This window comes from Maylandia zebra, linkage group LG9 (genome assembly GCF_041146795.1).
Source record: "Maylandia zebra isolate NMK-2024a linkage group LG9, Mzebra_GT3a, whole genome shotgun sequence".
In the NCBI taxonomy this organism is placed as follows: domain Eukaryota; kingdom Metazoa; phylum Chordata; class Actinopteri; order Cichliformes; family Cichlidae; genus Maylandia; species Maylandia zebra.
In genome coordinates this window covers 16,006,820-16,030,948 of record NC_135175.1, presented here as the reverse complement: position 1 = coordinate 16,030,948, position 24,129 = coordinate 16,006,820, and the positions used below count along the sequence as shown (strand labels likewise).

At 41.7% G+C, this 24,129-nt stretch overlaps 1 protein-coding gene across 1 annotated transcript in view; it reads left to right on the top strand.

Moving 5' to 3' along the window:
* Positions 1-16,250, top strand: part of ofcc1 (orofacial cleft 1 candidate 1) — an 83,788-nt gene extending 67,538 nt beyond the window's left edge. Inside the window, exons 22-24 of the mRNA XM_076888075.1 lie at positions 9,750-9,950; positions 15,198-15,330; positions 15,526-16,250. Of these exons, the coding sequence (XP_076744190.1) occupies positions 9,750-9,950; positions 15,198-15,330; positions 15,526-15,599 (408 nt within the window). The 3' untranslated portion in view covers positions 15,600-16,250. The remainder of the gene's footprint in view (positions 1-9,749; positions 9,951-15,197; positions 15,331-15,525) is intronic.
* The last annotated feature ends 7,879 nt before the right edge of the window (positions 16,251-24,129 follow it).

Genomic DNA, 24,129 nt, shown 5'->3' with positions numbered 1-24,129 from the left:
CTGTCAAAACATGGGCAGCTGGAAGAGGTTAAACTGACAACAGGTTTTCGCCACTTTCAAGCCTCGACTTCTTCCTCCTCCAGCGGGCCACGTCCTAAAGAGTCCTTTTTTTCTGCTGCACTGCCATCCCCTAATGTGAAACAGAAGACAACAAATTGGACTCTTGAAAGTGAGAAAAAGACTGTAGCGAGAGCTTTTCAACCATAGAACAAATTTAGGAAGACTCGTTTTACATCGGTTAAAGAGGTTTTCCACCCAGAGCACCTGGCTCGGATCTGTGAAGCTGGTGCAGAATGTGGTTTCACCAAACATTTTAAGTGAATAATGACACAGTGAGATGCCATTATTGGAGGAAAAGATTTGATTATATCAGCTGAGGAAATGTTACAGGGCAAGTACCCTGCAGGCAGATATACTTTGCATACACACTGGGGCAATGTTGTATGTAATGCATACTCAACATACATGCATGCTTAGGTATACAGCTTCTAGCTCCACAGAGGTTTTGTGGCTTGAATTTGACAGATCAGATTTTTTGCGACTGTCTGCCGTTACTTACTTCTCCTCCCTTCACTCCCCCTTTAAAGAGTTTGACCTTGGCCGCTTCCTGTGGCCCTTAGGGGATGAAGAAGTCCTGGTGATTGTGACAGGTGTCGCGTCTTAACAGCCCCACGTGACATCCAGAGGAGAGATAGACATTTGGATTTTTTTTTCACCACATTTGGAGATTTTTTTCCCCCCTCATAAGCTTAAAGAGACAACTTAGGGTGTGTGTGTGTGTGTGTGTGTGTGTGTGTGTGTGTGTGTGTGTGTGCTCGTGCGTGTGTGTGCACATGCAGCTATAGTGTGTCTGAGTGAGAATGTGTGTGAAGTCTTACCACTTATTCCCAGCTCTCATTTTGGTTATTGGCTTGGATACTTATCACCTCCAGCCTTCGAGGCTTTATTAGGTGGAAGCTACTCCAAAGTCAAATTCTGGATATCAAAGGCAATACTCAACTTTGGCATCTGTCTGCAGCATCTTAATACGAAGCCTGGTCTCCTAAAATTTTAAGAACTCAACATGACATTTTGAAATGCGTCCTCGACGGAAATGTGTTTTCCCACCACAAAAGGGCCAGCATGAGGAGTCCATGCGACAAATGCCAAATGAGTAAGTTGGAAAGTATTGGTGACACAATTAGTTTGAACTTGATACACTTAATGTTATAAAGTTATGGTCCTGACCGTAGGGGCTGGCTGGAAAAGTCTAGCAAGACCCATCTACCAATCGGAAGGTCAGTGGTTTGTTCCCCAGATACTACAGTCTGCATGACAAAGTATCTTTGGGCAAGATACTGAACCCCAATCAGTTCATTTCAGTTCAATTGAAGTTATATAGCAACATTGTAAGGTCGAGACCCTACATTAATACAGAGAAAACCCCAAAAATCAAACGACCTCCTTTGAGCACTTGGCGACAGTGGAAAGGAAAAACTCAATTTTAACAGGAAGAAGCTTCCAGCAGAACCAGGCTAATGGAGGAGCAGCCATCTGTAGTGACTGGTTGGGAGCTGTTGAGCTGATTCCACAGAGGAGGGTCCTGAAAGCTGACGACTCTGCCTCCCATTCAGCTTTTAAATACTTTAAGGAAGCCCGTAGTCTGAGAGCCAAGTGCTCTGTTAGTACGGTACTCTACTATGAGATCTTTAAAACAAGATGGGGAATGATAATTCAAGAACTTGCATGTGAGGAGAAAGATTTTAAATTTGATTTTGGATTTAATAAGGAGCCAATAAAGACAGAAGCCAATATGACACACAAACCTTTCTTGGAGGTTGGGGTTGTAGCGTCGCCCCCAATGCATTCGTGTGTGTGTGTGTGTGTGTGTGTGTGTGTGTGTGTGTGTGTGTGTGTGTGTGTGAGTTCAAATGTTGACAAAACAAAATAATTACTAAACGTTTGACACTTGATTATAGTTTCATTTATCATCAGTTCTGTTAGTGGAAATAAGGATAATAAGAAAACAGTTGAAAACTAGCTGCTGCCTGCTGTGCGTCTTTATGAGAGAGAGGTTTCTTATTCCAGTAATAACAGTAATACAGTTTATTCCTGACAGAGAGAACGAGTGCCTACTTTACTATTTCACCCTGCTTGTCAGTATTCTTAAGTATGATAAGGTTCATACATTTAACTAATGGTAACTAATTTATTTTCTGTTTTATGGGAGGTAAGAGTGAAAACTATGCTCCTTGGCAGGAGAGCGTGTATTCTGTTTCTTTATAAAAAAGTGAAGCAGTAATGAATCATGCATGAGAAATACTATAGTAAAACCCATGATCAATGGAAATTCAAATACAGAAAAAAAGAGTGTGGAAAAAGTAGCATATCATCAATATTTTAGAAACCAGCAACATTTCATAAATCATAATCAGGTGAGCTCATGACTTATCAAGAGCAGTTCAGATCCTGGTCTTAAGAGTCTTAATGCTCGTGGATACTGGTTTACGTGTTCGCCTTTCCCCGGTGGATTCATTATTTCAACACTGATGAAGATTCCGATCAACTTTAATCACCTTTACTTGCAGAAACGTGTGACTGTGAGTCATCTGTAAACATTGAAACATTTAAATGTGGCACAGGCTTATTTATCTTTTGTTAAAGTTTCAAGTAAACTTCAATATTCTCCAGAACAAACCTGGAAAAAGTGATCTCCCTAAGGCCCAGGGTGAGTCAGACATGGTGTGGCAGAAAAAAAGATGGGCTGCTATCTGAGTTGTTTACTGTAGGTTGAGAGTAGGCTTTCTGCAAAGGAGATTAGTAATGGTGAATTATGCATATCTTATTTTCTGGATTATCTCAGGCAGTCAGAGATGCTATCTCATTGTATAATCTCTTTTAAAGTCGTTTGGTTTATTCTGACTGTAAATACAGTCATTTTTGCTTGTTTATCTTTTCTAGAAGTCCAATTTAGCCTGTGCTACTTTTAGATGGAGTGTATTATTGCTTATAATCTATCATTCTTCAAGTTGAAATAAATGCAGACGGTGATCTTTGCTTTACCGGCACAGCCATGTGAGGAGGGTGGGTAGAAGCTACTGTAGCATAACAGTCATTTTGTCACTGTGCGTGTGTGTGTATACGCATGCACGTATGTGTGTCCCTCCATGCAAATATGAATGGGTGGCCTGTCTTGTCCAGTGGTGCGTTTAACCAGACACAGACCTTTGCTTCAGCCAACTCAGGCCCAACGCAGACAGTGTGCATCCATGCCATTTTCAAGCTGCTCCAATTACATCCGCTGAGCATCCACATATTGGCTAAATTTGCAATAATAGCATATCTATTTCCATTCTAATGGCTGACATTGCTTGGCTTATCCATGCATGTATGTCGGTGGTCTTTTATGCTTTATGGTTTGGTCTGTTCCCAGCCATGTGCAATGTGCTGTGGCGTGTCTTGGCTTTGGATGTGTGTGTGCTGGACGAACTTCATGTGCTGCTATGCACTGTGGAGTGCAGCAGTTTGTTACTTAGAAAAATGCTACACTAATGTGGATGCATTTTTTTCTTTCCTTTAACAGGAACTATACATGGTTACAATTTGAAATTCAGTTGTTATATTACATTTGCTAATCTCAGTGCCTCCATAGTTACTTTGACATTTGTGGTTGGCCTATTAGCTCTTTTATTAGCTGTTCCAGGATGGTGGTTCACCTCTACCAAAAGACAAATGCCAATTCTAGTAAATTCAAACAGTTTCATGCTATCGACTGGGAGTCACCTAGTTTTTATTTTTAACAGTTATAGTGTACCTGCTGAGAAATAAGGCTAATGTGACCTTGAAGACAAAATTCCTTAAGATGCAAAAAAAAGTTTTTCTTGTAAACTTTCAGATCAGTGTCGAGTAACAACAGGTTATTCATGACTTTTGTTGCTGGGTAATGAGTAATGCGATTACTTTTTAAATAATGTCATGAGTTAAGTGACTGATTTTCCAGTAACATTTCCAACATTATGTTCATAAATGCATGAAGTGATATCAGAGAATGAGCTTGTGCTTTAGTACAATTTAGCCTCTGACATACGTGCAATGCATCTGTGCATCTGCACCACAGCATATGCACTTATTAATTCAAATTGTTGTGCTGCATGCAATGTATAATTACATGTTGGTGGTGCATGTGTCCACGAGTCCATGTTGACAGTGTGTTTGTGTTTCTACGTTCTGTCTGTATCTGTTACATGAACCCCGTGTTCAGCAACCAGGCCTTGAACCCAAGCCAGCTCTGACAGAAACGATGGTGGTGTTGGAGAGGAGGGATTGACCCTCTATAGCTTAGAGAGCCTCAATGCACAGTACACACACACACACACACCCAACACACACCCTCCTCCCCATCAACCCACAACCCACTACTCCCTGCCTCCCCCCACTCCCTGCTGCATAGCCCTAAGCGCCCGCAGGCATTGGAGATGCACGCATGCGTTGCCTTACTGTGTGGGGCTTTGTCTGTCTGTGAGCATGGTCGTATGTGTGTGTTAGTATTTATATGAGTGTTACTGTTTCTCTCCTCTCTCTCTGTATGTATGTGTGTGTGTGTGTTTGTTTGTGTGTACATGTGGACAAAAGAAGCAACCATGTCTACCTCTTTTCTCACTTGGTAATAATCACTGATGCTTCTTTCAGATCTGTCTGTGCTAACCCACTGCATTTACTGCCTTAGATGTGATTGCCTTTTGTTATAAAGTATACGGATGAATTTGTATTAAATGGTAATACCAATGAGCACTAATTCAATGTACAGTGAAAATGTGAAAACAAAATATCGCTTTAATGTAAGTACCTATGTTCAATACCACTAAATAATCGATCTATCTATCTATGACACAAAGTCTACTTCGTAAACTTAATGCAATGCAGTGATCCAGATGAAGCTTCACTGGATCTGCTGAAACGCTTAAAATGTTTCCTTTTGGATCATATCACAGTTCAGCATTTCCAGCCAACATGACTCTGATCTGGTTCCCAGCGTAAAATGTATTTACAGAAAGACTGCTAAAAACCAGGTGACTCCATAAAGCTTTCTTTGTGCTCAAAATATTCCTTATGTAAGAATCTCCAAGTAACTTGCTAAGGATACCCCAAAACCAAGTCTGTACACAGACTTCTATTTTTTATTTCTAAACCTCTATAGGGCAAATTAAAGCAGTAATCCATACACACAGTTCCAGACATACATCAGTCTCTTTAATCCAACATAGGTCCTACTACTCTCCCCATTACTGGTTCTCTTACCACTATGGCCTTAAATCTCCTCCATATATCCAGATTCACTCCCATATTTCTCTCCTCTCTTCTACACTTCTTTCCCACTGATTTGGTGCCAGCGCTGTTGCTGCCTTTCTACCTTATAAGAAGCAGCATGGATCGAGCAGGTTTAGAATCAAATATTACAAATATTAGACAGCATATTTTTGAGGTAATTTACATGGTAAAAAAAAATCATGGTGGGTGGAATCTGCAGACTGAATCTGCAACTCTTTGATTAATTTCTTGCAGTAATCCCCAAACCACTGACGACTGTGGATCTGAATTTGGACCAAGCAAACTTGTTGGATGCAAACAGAATTGCTGGGCAGCAGTCTTTTTGTGGTGACAGTTCATGGAAGCGGTGCTAGGTTGGGCACCGGTGCTGTAACTGCTTTGGTTGGCAAGATGTGCAAAAATGCCAGGAGCCACAGCACCGTTCTGAGCACCGGGTCCAGAACCAGCAACATCCTCTGTAGTCTCCCAAAATCCAAACCCCGTATCACCCTCTCCACTGAGTTTCAATCTCGTCCCTAGTCTGAGTCCCAACTGCAGCCGCAGCCGGGGCTTCCATGTGCGACTGACACATAAATAACCAAGCCTGTCCGCCACCCAGGCAAATTCAAATGCACCTGTCAAAGTGATGAAGCACCCACCCGCAGGGAAGCATTGTTTACATTTTCACTCCATTCTTTGCAAAAGTGAGATTCTAATTATTTTCCCACTGTAAATTAAAGCCAAGTGGGACAGAACTACAAACCAAAAGGATCACGGCAGTGGAGAAAACCCCAGCCCTTGCGGAGTAGGCGTGAGTTGGTGACGGGCGGGACGGAGGCAAGGTCAGCAGCTTTTAAGAAGGGAAGCAGAAATGGGAGGTATAGCATTCACACTGGCTGTAAAGCAAGGCGATGCAAGCAAGACGAGTCTAAGAGAACTCCAACCGGCTGGAATACATTATGCCCCTCACATTTCATACATAATAACGTGCCAAAAATGTGCTGCATTATTTTTCATACCACTGGACACAGAGTGAGACAGAAAGAGGTAGGGAGACAGAGAGAGCAAGAGAGGAGGGAAATGTTTAATTAGTCCATGGAAACGTGCAAATGGGAGGTAAAATTAGGCGAAGGTAGGAAGGTCTGGAGAAGAGAGAGTGCATGAATGGTAATGATGGCTATCTAGTTTGGATCAATCATTAAGGGATCAGGGGGACTGACAAGCCTGTTTGTGCCCATGCCTTAGGCTCCTGTTCTGGACAGTAGCCAGCCCAGCTCAGCTTGTGTGCTCATTGAAAGTTCTCCTTTCCTCCTCCCTTTAGTTGCAAACGTACACACACTCTGGCTGCACAAGTACATCATACAGTATAAGTATAAACAAGTTTGTGCAGTTTAGTATAGTAAACCCATCATTTTAAAAATAACATTTTAATATCTAATACATGTAATTAACTCACTTGCAAAATAGTGGATTTCCACATTCGTGGGAGATTTTTAACTTGCTCTTGAGGCCCCGTGATTAGTCCCTGCTCTGACACAGTGTTTTGATCAGTTCATTACAAGGTTACAGGGTTACATTTGGGAACTGTTTTGATTGTCAGGAGCGACATGACAGGTTTTTTTTTTCATAACAATCAAATCTAGACATGGTGTTTACATGTGTCATGCCACAAAATGGAGCAAGATGTCACATGTATATGTGTATGATGGGGAAGGCCATGTAAGACAAACAAATAAAATACAGTGTACCTTTCCCAGACACGCATTACCAGAGAAATGTGTCACCCAGTGGAACTGCGTCTCTCTGTCTGCCCTCTTTTTAGCTGTTATTTGCAAGTTCAAGTCCTATTTTAGGTATAAATATGGGTCTCTCTTAAAATATAACACAAAAGAATACCCTTTTAGAATGAAGTGCATTTATACTTTTATCTCTGAGCCATAGATGCCTCCGATCGCAGTTTATTTTTTATTTTGTTTGCCCTCAGACTAAAAAAGCAACAAAGCGTCATGCTGTCGGTGACAGGTAATCCAAATCCATCTGTTGCTAGACTTTATATTTGCACACGCACTTGAATAAAAATGACTGTCAGGTCAGTCAAATTTTATCACAAGTCACACTGGATTTTTTTTTTAAAGAGAACCTTTCCACAGGCGCTTGTATTTAAAGACTGATGGCTTTTCTTCTGCATTCATATGTGGTATGGTATGATTCGCTAGGTGTGAAATCACATCTTCTCCCAGAAAGACAGACAGACTATATTTGCGAACCATGGAGCCACGTCTGCAGCTGTGCCATCCCCACTTCCTGTGCCCCTGCTCCTCCCTCCCATTCCCAATGTGCATTTGCGGTAATGTCTACAAATCCTGAAATTTATGTCCCTGCTGGAAAACATGGTTTGCCGTTTATAGTCCTCCGCTAAAAGAAATAAGGCCCATCTCTCCTGATACAAGTCAAGGGACTGATGCAGACTCTATCAGATTTCTAAATACAGACCCCAACGATAAATCCTGGCTTGATTGGGTTTGAATTGGGTTAGCTCACTTGAATGCTATCTGCTTAACCCACAGCTGGCCTGTCTGCTCCATGCAGGCATTGAACCTAAATCAGTCACTTAGTGCTATCAAATGGAACAATGGTGGAGTGGAGGGAGCACTCAAGCTAGGGCTAGAAGCCAGGCTAGCACCATAACACAACACAACAGACCAGAACAGAGTAGTGTCGAGCAGACAGGCCCTCTAATGCTCTTTCCTTTTTGTGTCTTAGCAATGATGCTTCTTGAGAGCCATGGTGCATTGCATGAAATGGCATCACCCAAACCGAACACACAAACACCTTTTCAAGCTTTTGTCTCGTCTTGTCAACTGGATTTCACGTGCTAATTAGCATAGGATGGTGGCATGGCAAACATTTAAAAAAATAAATAAAAATCCATTTTCATGCAAGCCAAAATACAGACACGCAGCACACCATACCGGGGGAATTCAAGCAGGTGCGTTTAACCAAAGTGACTGAGAGCACAGAGGCAGAATTCATGGTGTTTCTATCGCCACTGTACAGCTTGGATTAAAACATCCTGGAAAGGGGCCATAATTGAGTCATAGGCACACTTCCTGTGGCCAGTAAAGGAGGAAAAGATGCTTTCTTAGCCGTTTTTTAAGACTAATGAATGACCTTAAAAATGCAGCCTGACCTCGCTGAGAACCATGGTATTGGAAGAGATCTACGTAGCTTTTACTCAGAGAGAGATGAAAACAATAAAAATCTGAATATCAACATCGATGTAAACATCTTATCGAAACAGACTGATTGCTGCCTTGCAGGGGCGCTAAACACAAAAGAAATCCAGGTAATCAGTTTCCCTCTCGTGTGGGCCGAGGACAGGCTGGAGGCAAGGCAGCTGAGGGGATTCCACAAATGAGCATCTGAATTAGCATCGAAGAGATCCATCCTAGCATACACACCCAATACACACACACATCTTCTTTGAGTGTTTTTAGCTAGTCTTATTTTCTGCACTCATAACCCGTTGACATTTCGACTCTGAGGTCTTTTTCCACTCTTTGGGTCGTGTGCTTTGCAGTTTATACTAGGCTTCTAATTACAAGAGGGGTAATAGCTCCCACTGTTTTCTCAGTGAAGCGCCTAGAGTTGTGTTTGGCTAACCGTTTCCAAGTCTGAGGTGACATCGATACACCGCCAAATTAAACTTCTCCTTCAGCTTGACCCTGCCACTCACGGCCCTCTGAATGAGTTTGCCTTTTTTCCCATATTTTTAGACGAATCATAATTATGCCGCCAATTAGAGGGTCACCTTGAAAAACTTCCTCCTTCTTTTGACTCTCTGTGTGTGGCTCAGTTTACGTGCGTGTAATGTTCACTGTTTTGGGTCGGTAGCTGTGAGCTAGACTTTAAATTATGTCTTTAAGTACAGCCACGTACACACAGGCAGAGAAAGAGTGCGTCACTGATTCAGCAATGTCACAGTCGCAGTTTATGAATATGAAAGAAAAAAGTTGATTTAAAGACTCTCTGTGAGCCAGATTTAGGTGGGCGGTGCTCGTGGCTTTACTACCTGGTCTTTCAGTTGAAGTGACGTATACAATCTGTGACCATTACACGTTCAAGACTTTACCAGCAGACACTCTCGGAGAGGAAGAGAGCTTCCATGATCTTCACACATGGATGACTTCAAGTTACATGACCTACATAACATGTTACACGCGCCGCTTGCTCCCCATGCCTCACCCTAATAGGGAAGGGCAGTACATTACAGGTGTGTAATCCCTAATATGTGCATATGGACACACAGAGAAACAACTGGTCTCTTTACATGCCACGTGGTACTCATGCACTCTGTTAGCTCCTGTTTAACACAACGGCGTTCATATTTGTTTTGTGTTTTTATATCTTCTCATGTGTTCCTGCTGTTAGCTGGCCTTTATGTTCTTATCTCCCTCTCAAAGGTGGCCGTGTATGACTATATCTTAACAACGGAGGACCCCGTGTCAGACTCTGCAGTGCCCAGCGATGAGTCCCATAGGGATGGTGCGCACATGCCAGAGGGTGAGACCAGCACCCACGTGGCAGTCTACACACTGCACCTCAGCGGGCTTAAACAAATATACAGGCACTTTCTTCGACAGTCAGATGGAGCCATCATAGAGGTGAGATATCAATGGAGATGACACTGAAGTCTTAATTTATTTGCATGTCTCCAATTTATGCAAATGTGAAACAAGAAGGAAAAAAGAGTCTGTTGTTGGAAGACGTTGCTTCCTGCTTTGCTCCAAAATGAAACTGTATAGTGATCTATACTGGATCTGAATTTATATGCCTTTAAAACCTGAAACAGGGCTCCCTCTTCTGTTGCTCTGTCCTGTTTGTTCAAAGATTTACTTCAATTCAAATTAAAGGTCTAATGCGATAGAATTTCAGATGGTGTACAAATGACAAAACATGAGACAATTGTATCATTTAAAAAAAACAGTTGTGTATTCCCTGAAAATTGAAGCTTTTTGCTTCATCTACATTCAGATCAGCAGTAAATAAACAAAAAGCTACCTTTGCTGCTCCCCTATTCACAAGGCGTCATGACAACGGGTGTTTGATTTGATGTGGAGTTGCTGGGATTTACGTCATACTAAAAGAGAAATCTGTTAATGTAGATCATATTAATAAAGCTTATCTGTATATTTATTCAGTTTGAGACCATTTTAGTTTGTTTTATCTTATTCCCTCACTCTTTCTTTTAATACTTACTGACGTTGAAATTAAAGGAAGAGGGCAAGAGAGAGCAAGAAGAAGACAGAGGGTGTGATTGTTTCACTGGCCCTTGCATCACTTGGTTTATTCCCTCTGAATAGAGTAAGAATGGGAAAGGACAGAAGTGGATGCAGCAACTATTTCTTTATTCTACTTTCAGCACAATGAGAGGCAACAGTACAGCTCTGTGGCCTGAAAGGGTGAATAACTATGATTCTTTTCTTTTTGTTGTTATCCTTGGGCTAAAGCAGATTTGAAATTCTTTCTTCTTTTCAAACAGAAAATGACAGGATTTGCTTCGAGAAACAAATCATGACTGAGTTCAACATGTGAGCGTAACTACAAGCCGAAATTTAGCCGACAAAACAATTTCCTCTGTCTCCGTGTGTGTGGGTAACAATCATTTAGAATTTTTGGGGTGCAAAGATCTGCTCTGTATAAAGTCCCGGACATCGGTTTAAGTCACGACTCACGGTGACATTGGAAAATATTGATTGCTGTCCTCTAAGCACTTGTAAGAGAGACAGGCCAGAGTAACCGGCTGATTCATAGCTTGTTGCCTAATTAAAAGTAGGACTTCTTAACGACTGCTGCTGTGGCAAGAATGTTTTCCTTTCCTCAATCATTCTGTCACTCCCCTCACAACCTGGATCGTCCCAACAAAATTAATATTTTGAATGTCAACAGAGTGAGGATAGAGGGTGTCATACGCACTAACAATTAGCTCTGAGGCTCTGTTGTGCGCTAATAGCTCTCAATCATAATTTGAATGATGGAGCGCTTATGTGAATAAACACATGGCATGGTATATCTATTACTGGTGTCACACTGTCTGTCTGTTTGTGTGTGCGTAGCCTCTAGACCTGTGCATAGCAGATGAGACATCTGGGAGGATTTTTCAAACAACAAAACCGCGCACACACCGACTCACATATCCTTTCTGTCTGTGAAAAAAATAAGTTATAGTGTTCACACAAAACCTTCAGCGCTCTCCCTTCGCATAAACACACAAATTTACTACACCAATAACCTTGGCAGACACAGCCTTAGCTCACTCAGAGAAACAGAATTCATTCCCAACCTGGCAACATGCTATTCTTTAAACAGTGCAGGAAGTGTCAGAGAAGCCACCGTAAGTGAAAGATAGGTGTCACAGAAAAACAGGAAAACAGGCTCGCACTCATGCACAGACACACACACATGCACACACAGACACATGCTGTTCATAATCTTTCTGTTGATCCCTTTTCTCTCTCTCTTACACACACACACACACACACACACACACACACACACACACAATGTCCCGTGGGTATTGCTGTCTGTTCCTTGCAACTTCACAGGCAAAGGACCCCCAGCAGCAAGACATGCTGATGGCATCCTCTTTCACCCGCCAGTGGTGGGTATGATAGTGCCGATGTGCGGAGTTGCCAATAGAGTACTTTGTCGCTTCCTTTTGCTTTTCAGAACAGATCCCCTCTTTACATATGCAAAACTAATCCCCTGGATATATAGACTGGTTTTATGTATAGGGCAAGATCTAAGAATCTCCAAAGGGCATCCCCAGCACTTGGAAGAACACTTGAGCTGATTTTATTAGTGCTTTATGTAATTCTGGCAGTGATATACACACTGCAGCCGGGTCCTATATACAAAATGGCTTTAAAATGTAAGGTGACTGCTGCTGAGAGATGAGAACAGCACAAATTATATATATATATATATATATATATATATATATATATATATATATATATATATATATATAAAACATCTCAAAACATGTTTTTTTATGTAAAAAACATGTTTTGAGATGTGATGATGTGGTTACACTACAGTTGCATGGATTCTTTATTTGTGAAATTTTCACAACCAGTGACAAAAGCATTTATCTTAATTAAACTGTGTACTGACAGTACTCGATTCTCCGCCTCAGTTAGCTTAAAAGCTAATCTTACTACTTAAGGAGTCTGTTTCCATTTATTGTGGAAATATTGACTGATGCCTCATTTCCTTTAAAAACCTTTGTTTTTTCAGGCAGCGTCCTGGACATCGGTGCCCTGGAGGACTTGTTCCGCCCTTAGCCTAACATGACCACAGCTCGAGGGGCCTGTAGCTTTGCATAACGCAACACATATACACTCAAGATTTGCCTAAATGCACATTTTAAAAAGCAAGTCCCAGAAGAAGTGCCCTGAGCTATAGACACTGTAAGACACCGTTTGGAAGGAGCAAAACAGTTAGGTGTGTACTGTTTGATTTGCTGTAAAATGAACTTCTGAGCGAGAGTCACGAGAAACTAACCTATTTCTGTTGTTTATTCAGCTACTGTTGAAACAGCTCCATTCTTTTCTTTCCTCTGTTTCCGTCCTCGGTGACACGTAGGACCAAACGGAGGAAAGCTGAAATCGTGGGTGCGTCGTAAAAATTAACTGATGCTCAAGTCTTTATTGACTTGCATATTGAATTCTGTTTAAAGAAAGTTAATATTAATGATCCATCATATGCTCTCGTTCAGTTTGTTGCCCAAGGCAGGTGTCTGTAATATGGACCATGTTGAAGGAATCTTATCGCTGAATCACAACAATAGAAAAAGTTAAAGCTACGTTCCCATCAGTGTGCTCCAATAAAAGACATTAAAGGTAAAGTGAGGTGTAGCTTTTCAAACACTCATTACCTATAAACAGATGTTCCACAGCTGCCGACTCACAAAACGCACTGCTGACAACAACTGTTAGGGCCAAAATTATGCAGGGAAATGCATCTATATAACCTAGGACCTTCAGAGAAGGACTCATAACCACTCTGTCTGGAGAAACAAGATGGCTGATGAAGAAATTAATGCAGGCAAAGTCATTATCTTCCCTCCTAAAACCACAGTGGGTTTATGTCCCCCTGTGTCGTTTTTTCTCCGGGGCTAACATTTAAGTGTCGATGGACTTATAAAAAGATAGGACAAGCCAACTGTGCTCCTTTTGTCTCCTTTCCTCCATATGGGAGGCAGCAGCATATGCAAGAACTGGCTCAGCTTCTGTAAAACTTCCATTAAAGATGCACAACTAAGGCTCTGCCAGCTTGAATATTACCTCTCTCTGCAAATTATTTATGGCTCGGAAAAAACGCTGATGATGAGCATCTCCAGCGACTTGTATAAATAAAAACACTTTTTTTTCTGCAATTTCAGCTGTGCTTTTTTTTCCCTCCCCTCTCTCTCTCTCCCTGTTCTGGGAATGCACTTAACTGTTTGTAGAAACCAAAGCTATGCAGTTTAGACACATACGGTTTCAACTCCATAACATTTATTAGTTTACCTTCCCAGCTGGACTTATGGAGTTTTACAAGTACAGTGACAAAGCAAACAAATATGATAATAATGATGCAGAGCAATGCAAAGTTGGGAAGAGGTTTCATAATAATCATTATATACCATCTCTCATTAACAGAGCTGTTTGTGTGTGTGTGTGTGCATGTGTGTGTGTGTGTGTTTTCCTTCCCACAGCTCAGTCCACTGTCCTTCTGCACACGACGACTCTTCACCGGACCAATATTGACCTAATTTAACATGCAGACAATATGAAGAAGTTAACCTTTTGAAAAAACACCTTGCAGCAACATTAATTGACAAACCACATCAATTCTCCCTCCTACCCCTCTTTTGTAATTACTCTGCTGCATGTTTGATTGCCGCTGTGGAGCTGAAGACCTGCGCTTCATTTGCCGTGAGGTCATCGGCAGCCCTCAGAAATATGAATTTGATTTTTACAGGAAGTGAGCGCGCTCTCTGTGTGCGTGCGTGTGTGTGATGTCGTTTCATGTGCCGCGTGTGTCTACGAGAGGCAGAGGAAAAGAATTAGGGAGGGGAATGTCCTTGGCTATGTACTATATGTTGCATGAGGAGATTAATGCCTCCCTGGCAGTCATATCTGTTTAATAGGAGGACTTCCCTGAAGTACACCACAGGCAATTGTCAAGCAAGTTTATACTAATTTTAGAAAAAATAAAAAAATAAAATGAGCTAAAATGAAATAAATAATAGAAAAGAAAACATTTTTTTGTCAACACTTGCAAAACTAAACTTTGAATATATAGACCGGTTTCATGTATAGGGTGCTTTTGTGCCAGCCTGCATTTTCAGCCTGACCACTTGATGTATAGCACAACCTGATAAACATTATTCTCTTCTTTTATATGCCTTTTTTTTGACAAATGTGTGGTTCATCATTCTGTAATTGCTTATACCAGTGAGATTTAAGTTATATTTCCTATCACTGTATATAAGTAGGCCAACCCAGAGTTGTGAGAGCCGTTTCCCCTCTGGGACGAGAGGTAGTGTGTCATATAAAGTCTCCATTTCTGCTTCTCCTCCAACTTCACTCTAAGCACGGGGACAGAGGAAGAGACTGTGCATGACAACACTATTCGCAGGCCTCGAGGAAAATCGCAGTTCTTCTGCCAATCTCAGTCACTGTCATCCAAGTTCAACCTGCACTTTGTGACGCTTGATACGTTTACAGGCCGCGGGGGCTCCTGAAACAGTCGGGTTTATCATTGTTGTGCTGTTCATTTCTTTTTTGTCACCTTTTCTCGTTTATGCTACCTGGCTGATTTAAGCATGCTTTGGGTGAGTTTTTTTTTTTCTTTTTCTGAAGGTGATGGGTGACATAGAAGGCCTCGACAACGCATCCAGCACGGTGCCCTGCCCGGCTCAGAGCTCTGACAAACAGAGGGAGGACAAAGGAGGCGACGCTCTCCAGCTACGGAAACGAAAGAAACGATTCTGGCGTGAGTGTCTCTCTCTGTTATTTCTATCACTGTAACAAAAATATGTTTTTCACAGTTAGCTCGTCACACTCAGAGCACACAACTACAGCACATTCAGTCGTCCCAGTCACCTCACCTCACACACGTTTGACTCTCTTGCTTGTGCAAACCTACCTGTTATTGACACAGTTTTATCAGTCGTTTCATTGCCCTTAGGGTCCCATCGTGTTGAGCCAATAGGAGGAAACAGGTGTGACTCCAGTTTTGCACTACAAGACCTCAATCAATGACACCAGATGGAAGAGAGAATAAACACTGAGTCCTCTTATTGATCATTTAGCAATGCACTGCAGAAGTTATGCATTCTGAATGTTACTTTTCCTGCTCTTTGTGTTAAAATCAGCGTTTATTAATCTGACAACAGCTCTCATCACCTGTTTGTTTTTTAGTAGTTACAAAAAACATCCCCCTGTTCTGTGTATTGTGTAGTACTTCAAAGAATCACAGTGAGAAATGCACTGTACTTTTCACTCTTGAGACCCTGTGCAAGTAAACATAAATGGTGTATGTGAACTGATAAGCCATCTGTGACCTAATAAAGCAAATAAATACTTCACCACCACTTCTAATGGATACAGGTTGTTAAGTGCTGGGGACTGCCTCAACACAATGAAATATGAAGATTCTTAAAGTCACTAATCAGAACACGAGTGATAAAATATCAATATTGGCCCCACATTAAGCAGGATAATATTCAGGCCAGCTTGATTTGTATTGAATATGTGTCTGCTAGCCGGTGCTTAGTGTAATGAAGTGGCTCACAAATCAGACTGTAATGGCCGCCTACTTACACATATTGCTTAATTAAAGGTTGTGAGCTTATTAGCATGTGTCTCTGCACAGGGTGGAGGGAGATGAGGATCGGGACTGCTGTCATTGAGGGCCAGGCTTTAAAGGTTTTATAGATAGCTAACCTATCATACTAAAGCCATAGCACCCCCTGCCACCCCCCTAAAATCGGATCTTAATAACCTGTCATTTTCATTGATGATGATTCTCCTTTATGGGCAGCCATTATAGATCAACTTCTGGGTCTTGCTGAATGGCGATAGCGCCCGTTTGCGGCCCATCATTATCGCGAACACACCTTACTTTTGCCTTGAAGTTGCTCCTCACCTCCATGTTTAAACCATCACAGCCCTGCCCCTATGGCCCGGTGCACAGTGCGTATGGACACACACACACATACAAGAGGCCTCTCCATCCCTATAAAAGAGGGAGAATAATGAAAGCAATTTAAGGCTCATAAGTCCATTTTTAATACAGAAAATGAAGTTAGAAGACATCGGCATACTTGTTGATAGGTTATCTGTAATTTATGCAAATGTCAGCTATTTGTTTATCACAGTGTACCTCCAGCATTCGCAGGATGTGTCAGAGTAGTGTTGCACCTTGCCCTTCTGTCTGCCTTTGACACTAGCCAGAACCTACAGAGCTAATTAGAGATCGCTCCATTAACGGTGACAGTGCTACACCCACCAATTCAATCAGCCCTGAAATGAACATTAAACAGAGACGCTGTTTTTCAGAGATGACAGGAAGCTCTTTCTCTAATTTTCTTACCTTGCTGCCTGCGTCATTTCACGGACCTACTCAGTGTCCTCTGTCTTACTTTGTTCTATAGTATATATGTGACATGACCTTGGTCTGAGGTCATCGCAGCTAAATAATGGACACATTTCACCTGTTTTCTCGTTTGCTTCGGCACGTTATTCTCTTTTTTCATATATAAATAGAGAAAATTTGATGAATGGCTCTTCTTTGTCCTCCTTTCTCTTTCGTGTGATGTTCTCTGGGAGCTCCATCACCTTTTTCTGTTCGCAATCATCAAAACAAAGCCCCGTGCAGTATTTTCTTTTCCCAACTAGGGGCAGAGGGTGCAGAAACGGAGGGGGCAAAGGTATTTCAGCGGTTCAAATATTTGATTGCTAATGACAAACACCGTTTCACAGCGATTTAAATTTCAAATTGATCCCTGGGAGCAATTATTTCTGAGGGGAGAGAAACACGCCGCTAGGTCTCTGCTACACACATTTGCTGATTTAAGTTAAAAGAAAACCTTTTTGCAGTGCTATCATAAGGGAGCAGCAACTTTTTGAAGTAAGTGCCTGCATCTGCTTGCAGCCAACCCAACCTGGGGATGTTGCTGGAGAGTGAGAACAGAGGGGGGAAAATAAAACATAAAAAGAAAAAATAACACTTTGTCTAATTCTATATTTATGTAGCCCTCAGCTTGAGGTATTCACATAAAACAGTTTGTATTCAGAAGTGCTGCCGTGATCGTTATGCTGCACGTTGAGATCGGCAACTCTTCGGGCAGGGTTGGCGGGTGCAGCTCAGCCTGATTCATTTGAATTAAAGTTGCTCAACTAAATAAAAGGGATTCAAATTCCTACTTTTTTTTCTTCTTTTCAAACCTGTTTTTAAGGCAACCGAGCATTTCTTTTGATGAGGAATTTTCTACCTTTAGTCTTTGGCATACACGCCTGGATTCTCTATTTGCACAACCCCATTTATGGCATCGCTTTGTTTGATATTGAAATTGTATTATGTCTTGTAAAGAGTGGAAGAGCTTGTTGCTTTGGGACCTTAAGAAGGTCTGAGACCATAGAGAGTGATCGAGTGTTAATCCAAATCTTGTATTTCTCTGCACTGCTTGGCACACACTTCTTAAAATCCAAAACTTTTTTATAGAGTGTGCACCATTAGAGTCAGAAGGGTGTGCTACGTTATTTTATCTATTATTTCATGTGTTATTTTTAAAGAAAGCATCCCTCTGCTTTAGATTGTGCCAAATCAGATACAAGGCATAGCGATCTAGCTTTAGCAGCAAGTCCGCTGATCCTCTTGTCAAATGAATTTAGTAGGGTCTCCGTAAAACCTCAACACCAGTGCGATGGCAGCATTCGTGCCACTGTGGAAGAACAATATTATGCAAAACAGATATACACTCCAGACCTCTGTCAGGTTTTTATGCTCAGGCTGTATTCTTCTCCGCTGACCCCGAAAAGGATTCCCTGGTGCTTAAGCTGTGGAAAATCCACACGGTTGGGGTATGTGACGATGTCAACATCGTGCCATATTTCTGTGGCATCTGGATAGATCATGTGCCTCTCTACACACACATATTTATTTATTTTTCCTCTTCCAGAGCAGTGTCGGGGAGGCAGATGTCCTGCTCACAGGAAAAATAATTTGCAGTGGGGGGGAAAGAAAAAAAAAAAGAAAGGGGGGGGGAGGAGGTGGGGTGGTGAAGGGAAAAATATATGAATATGCAAATCTTGTCACAGTGTGGAACCTTGTAATGAGTGGGAAATGTTGTTGCCATCTTTCATTATGCAGAGGTCATTGCTTAATGCCAGGCAGCTGGGCCCAGATTCTTCTCTATGAGCTCCCCCCCCACCCTCACCACCACCACCACCACTACCACCATTTCTGCTGTCATCTCATAGCAACTTGAACCAAACTACAGCCTGGCAACACAGTTCACAAAAAACACACAAATGCACGCAAGGCACTCACAAACGCTACAGGTACACGACACCTGGATGTCTCCATAGCTATAAGGAAACCTAAAAGGAAACCTTGTGTTGTTCAATTTCCCGATTAAGACAACTCTGCTGCTTCTATGAAGTACTTCAGTTTAACACAATTGCATGATTTACTGTGTGTGTATAAATTATCTTGATATGTCTGCATGTAGTTTGCCAAACCACATGTGAATAAACCTGACAGCATATTTGATCAGTCAGAAATTTTGGTCAGAACTCCCGAGACCAGATCTGGTGATTATCATCTGGCTCATACGTTACACTATCACCTCAGCAGGACTGTGTTTGTTACCAAATGGGCTTCTAAGTGTGGAAACTAAGAGATTTTGAATCATTTTTAGCATCATTATAGTTTCTTGGGTGCACCGTAAGTAAAAATATCAGTTTTACTCTTTAAAAACAAAAGTTAAGGTATATGAATACTTTCTAAAGTGACTGCTGCTGTATGTCTTGTGTTTCATTTGTGCAGAGCGATGCTTGCACAGCTTCAGAAAATGGAAAAGAGGCTGTAAAGTATGTCTCTTTCCAATCCAGCTTTCCAATCCAGCAGCTTGACCGTCTACTGGATGATCTATTGTTGTTTAAGCGGTTGCATCAAGCTCTTTGGAGCTGAAAGTTTAAAAAGTGGGCACAGCTCATAGTTGTTGTTGTTGTTGTTCCCGGCTTCCTTTTGATCAACCCTTTCATGTTTTGTAGATTGCTGAGACAGCTCACTGCTGTTCTGTCTCCTCTTGCAACAGCTTTCCTGAAATTTCCGCTGGCGTCTGCCCGACATTGAGCTATGGGGCTAATCATTAGGTAAACCCGTCTCCCTCTCTCTCATGCACTCTTCAAATAATCCTGGGTTTGAATGCTAAAAATGTAATGAACTTCACGGTTCATTGTGTCTGACATTGCTTAATTAATGGGTGCATTTAAAGTACATAGGGCCCCGGTAATTGATTTATATGCATGATTTGCACATACAGCTGTTGGTTCCTGTAGGAGACTCATCACTCAAAAAGTGGCTGTGCTGATGTTAGGCTTGGTAGGTAATATTAAGATTTTTCTGTTGGCAGATCCAGCCTTGAGAGAAAAAGACCAGGTCACATGTTAGCATATTTTTTCATTTGCAATTATGAACAGCTACTTAAAAAATTAGACTTGGGCAATTTAATATCATATTCTCCACCAAAACACTTAAAGGACTCAGTCTGAGCCTGGAAATGTTTTTCATATGGAAAACCTTTGGCTCCTGTAACATAATTGGAAAAAAAAATGGCAGAATATATTTGAGAAACTTTATTTTCATTAGGCTGTTCCTGACAATAGGGCTGGACCAGTTAATTCTGTGCTACCCACAGGACCTCCAGCATGCTTTGGCTTCACACCATCAGTCTGTCTTACTCGCCTCAGTTAATGCATTTGCCAAGAAGAAGTTGGACACAGGCATTACCATAAATGTCTGCATGCTGAACATGATGCATTTGAATCTGGGTTTTGTGACATTTATTTTTTCAGTTTAGTTTAATCTATAAAATAATATTTGTCTTTTATTTTGTTTTGTTTCTTAATTCTTTTTATATCTTTATTTATGCTCAGAGCCATTCTTGTGATTGCACTTACCCGTCTAAAAACTGAGGATACTGTACAGTCCAAACCGGCTTACCATCCATTCTTCTCACCCCTGACTCTATAGGAGCTTAAAACTCATCTGTTCAGGCTTTTGTGTGGTTTTTGTGTTTTATTTGTTTCATGTGTGTTCATTATTGATACCTCTGTAAAACATTTTACTTTAGGCAATATTTGTATAATCTATTGACGTCCGCCTACGAATTTATGCATTCGAAAAGTACTCACAGCACTCTAAGTTTACTACAGTAACAGGGGTTTGTTGTCTTTAAGTGACCAAGTTTAGTGAGAATCATTAGGTGGCCAGGAAATAGTTAACTAGGGTAAATGATGCGTACCAGAAGACACATATTTGAGAAGAAAACAGAAGTGTTGACAGTGTGAATGCAATTATTGTTGAAAGTTCCAGGTTTTTGTTTTATGCTGAAACACAATATTTGTAACATTAGTGTTCATCTTTCACGCCTTTATGCTTATTCCAGGCATATACAGTGTGGTCATAATTATTGTTTTCTGCAGAGATCTCGAGGTCACTGGCTCCTAACCATTATTTGGCTTCGGACAGATTCTCTGTGGAGCTCAGATCAATCTATCAAATTCAAGCATATTTCTATCACCATCAAATTGATTTTTCCATGAGCAGGCCCTTGTTGTATGCGTGTGTGCATGTGTGTGAAGTGTTTTCATGCACAGCGCATAGGGAATGCAGCCTGCAGCATGCACGAACACACACACGCACACAGCTAAATGCGCCACACAAAAAGACGCATGCCCAGGTGCACACGCACAGATACTGTACTTGTTCATTTATTCATTTCTGTAGACACCCTTTGGCATTTCTGGGAGTAAAATGCAGGCATCGGCATATTTAGCGGTCTCAGATCTTAAACGCGCGCTCGCACACGCATACAGTACACTTCTTGTTAAAGCAGACACCGAGTGAACCGTGGCCTCACCCAGGTGTCTCACTTTCTTTATTATGTACACATTAATCAATACAGACTGACCTGGCGTTGAGGCTTGCCATCTTTTCATCTTTCCCCAACACACACACCCTCTTCAACCCTCCACCCCAGCACCCATCGCTCATCTATCATTTTCCTTCCCTCCTTCACCTCTCCGCACCTGAATGCCATCAATCCCCTTCCTCGTCCATCTATCAGCTCTTATCCGCTCATTTCACTGCCCAGCCATCACTCCTTCTATATGACTGTCTCGGTCCTTGGCATCCCTTTGATTCAGGAAGGGGGGGGGGCATCACAAGAAGTTGTGAAGAGTAAAAGAAAGAGTGCGCAAAGAGAGGTGGGGGTGTGGCGGCAGTGAATTGTGGGCTGGCAGCATTATTGTCATCCATAACGTAGCTGGACAGGGGAGGGTGATTTGGATTTAAATAATGTATTAGTTTTTCAGAGCTACCATCCACAACACCTCACAACACTGTGAAACATAATAACTTAAAGGTGCGCGTGTGTGCGTGCAGGCTTGTGTGCGAAGGTGAAGGAAAGCAAAGGAGATGAAATTGGATGTCTTTTAGATGCAAATTGAGCTGCGTGTAAAATGGTTTGATGCAGACTGATTGGGTCAAATTGTATTCCCACTGTTGTTTAGCAATAAAGGATAGAAGAAATAAAGGAAGTCGTCTTTTATTGTCCGAGTGTGCTACAAACACACGGAAAGACAGGCTGCCGTGTAGCACTGGTGCCGAGGACTTTGAGACAAAGGAGGTGGCTGGGCAGAGCGAGGAGGGCGGGAATAAAAGATTGTGCTGGAATTTGTCAAAAGCCAATAATCATTCTGGTGCAGGAGAGGAGTACTACATCAGAGTGGCAAATCAATATCGCATTACTTAGTATGGGAGTATATACAAGACTCATCAAATTGATTCTTTTTGATGCTACAATGGCAGTTTCATTTGCTGGGGCCTCTCGACAACAACTACTGTTCAATTACCGGGGACGTCTGTGAATTGGGGAGAAGGAAAAAAAGAAATACAGCAAGAAAAATGGATATTTATTTGACTAAAATAAAGCCTTGCCTGGTAAAGAAATGAGGAATGGAATGTCACAGTCAAGCTCTGGTTAAAAGATGACTTGTCTCATCGGACATTGAAATTTCATGAATATATTTTCCAAGGGCCAGGAAAAACAGAATTCATCATGAAGTTTGTATACAGGCCATAATGTCACAGCAAAGATTAGTCAATCTCCTAATGCACAGTGGCACTGTTAAGCATACGCCTCTCCTGACTCGCAGAGTTACAGAGTGGGATGGTTGTAGGCAGGGTGCAAAACTTTGTGCTGTTTTAGTAAAACTGTGTTTTGGGTTTCTCCTAAAAGCCTTAGAGCCCAATTAAATCTATACTCCATAAATTATAATTTAATGGGAGTAGATTTGCAGCTGTGTCGAATCTTATAAAACATATATTATCGACGCGTATGTACGCAGCAAGCGGCCTGAACAAAGAACAGAATTTTTAAAACCATTATTTATAAAGAAAAAAAGAAATGCACATCAGATGTTTCCAGTGTTTCATCCCAGGCGCTCTTCAGTTTGGACTAGTTCATCCCTAAAAAGCCCAACTGTTGCTAACAACAGCTTCTACCAATGAAGTCCTTCTCCTAATGGCTTCAAGTCTTCAATATGGGGCCATCAGGAGATACAAGGCGCAGCGGCTCCTTGGATGATTAAAAAGTCATTTCCTTAACTGTCCTCCCAGGATTTGTGGGCTTTTTTTTGTAAGAAAACATTAAATTGCTCCAATCAAGCATAAACGTCTCCTGCTTGTGGTGTAATTTGTACTGCTGTTCGCGTGGTGGGCGCTTATTTGTCATCCTTTTCCTTTGGCGCTTTTCCCAACCGCCTTGATCAACAATTAATGGTTGAAATTGCTTCCCTGTTACTTATGGCTGTGGAGACAGATGCAGCAATGCAAAAAAAAAGTAAAAAATAGTGGAAAAAGAAGTTTAATTGAACAACAGAAATGAAGTTCAGATTTATTTAACTTTATTCATACATGCTTGGGAACAATATATATATATATATTTGCCGTTACACTTTTTTCGAACAGTTATAGCTCGGAGCCTCCAGCATTATAAGTTCTGTTATTGGACAAATGCAGCATCGCATCAGCAGCAGTCCACTCGTTCTTTCCTGTCCACTCTGCCTCTCTGCTCTTCTGTCTCTCTTCCCCCACACTGTTCTTTTGCACAGTGACCTTTAGTGCTCTTTTCTTCATTGCGGGGACAGGCTGGGGCCTGGCATCTGATAGAATCAATATTCTATTATGATAGTGCGTGGAGCGTGTGGGGCTTTACAACTCTGCTGTAATAGTCTCTCTATTTCATCCCGTGGCAGCCATGGCCTGAGGGATCATCCAGGCTTCTCCAGGCTCTATGCTCCCAGCATCGCCCCATTTCCATTAACGTCGCAGGCCTCTGCCTACCAGGGGACATTCTGTGTGACCGATGGATGGGGTTGAGAATGAGTCCAGCCCGGGTGCAATGTGTGTCAATAGACTGTGTAATAGCCAGGCCTGGGTGAAATGTTAGTTAAATGGCTTTCCAGTTTTAAAAGAAACAGGAGGGATATTTGTGCTATT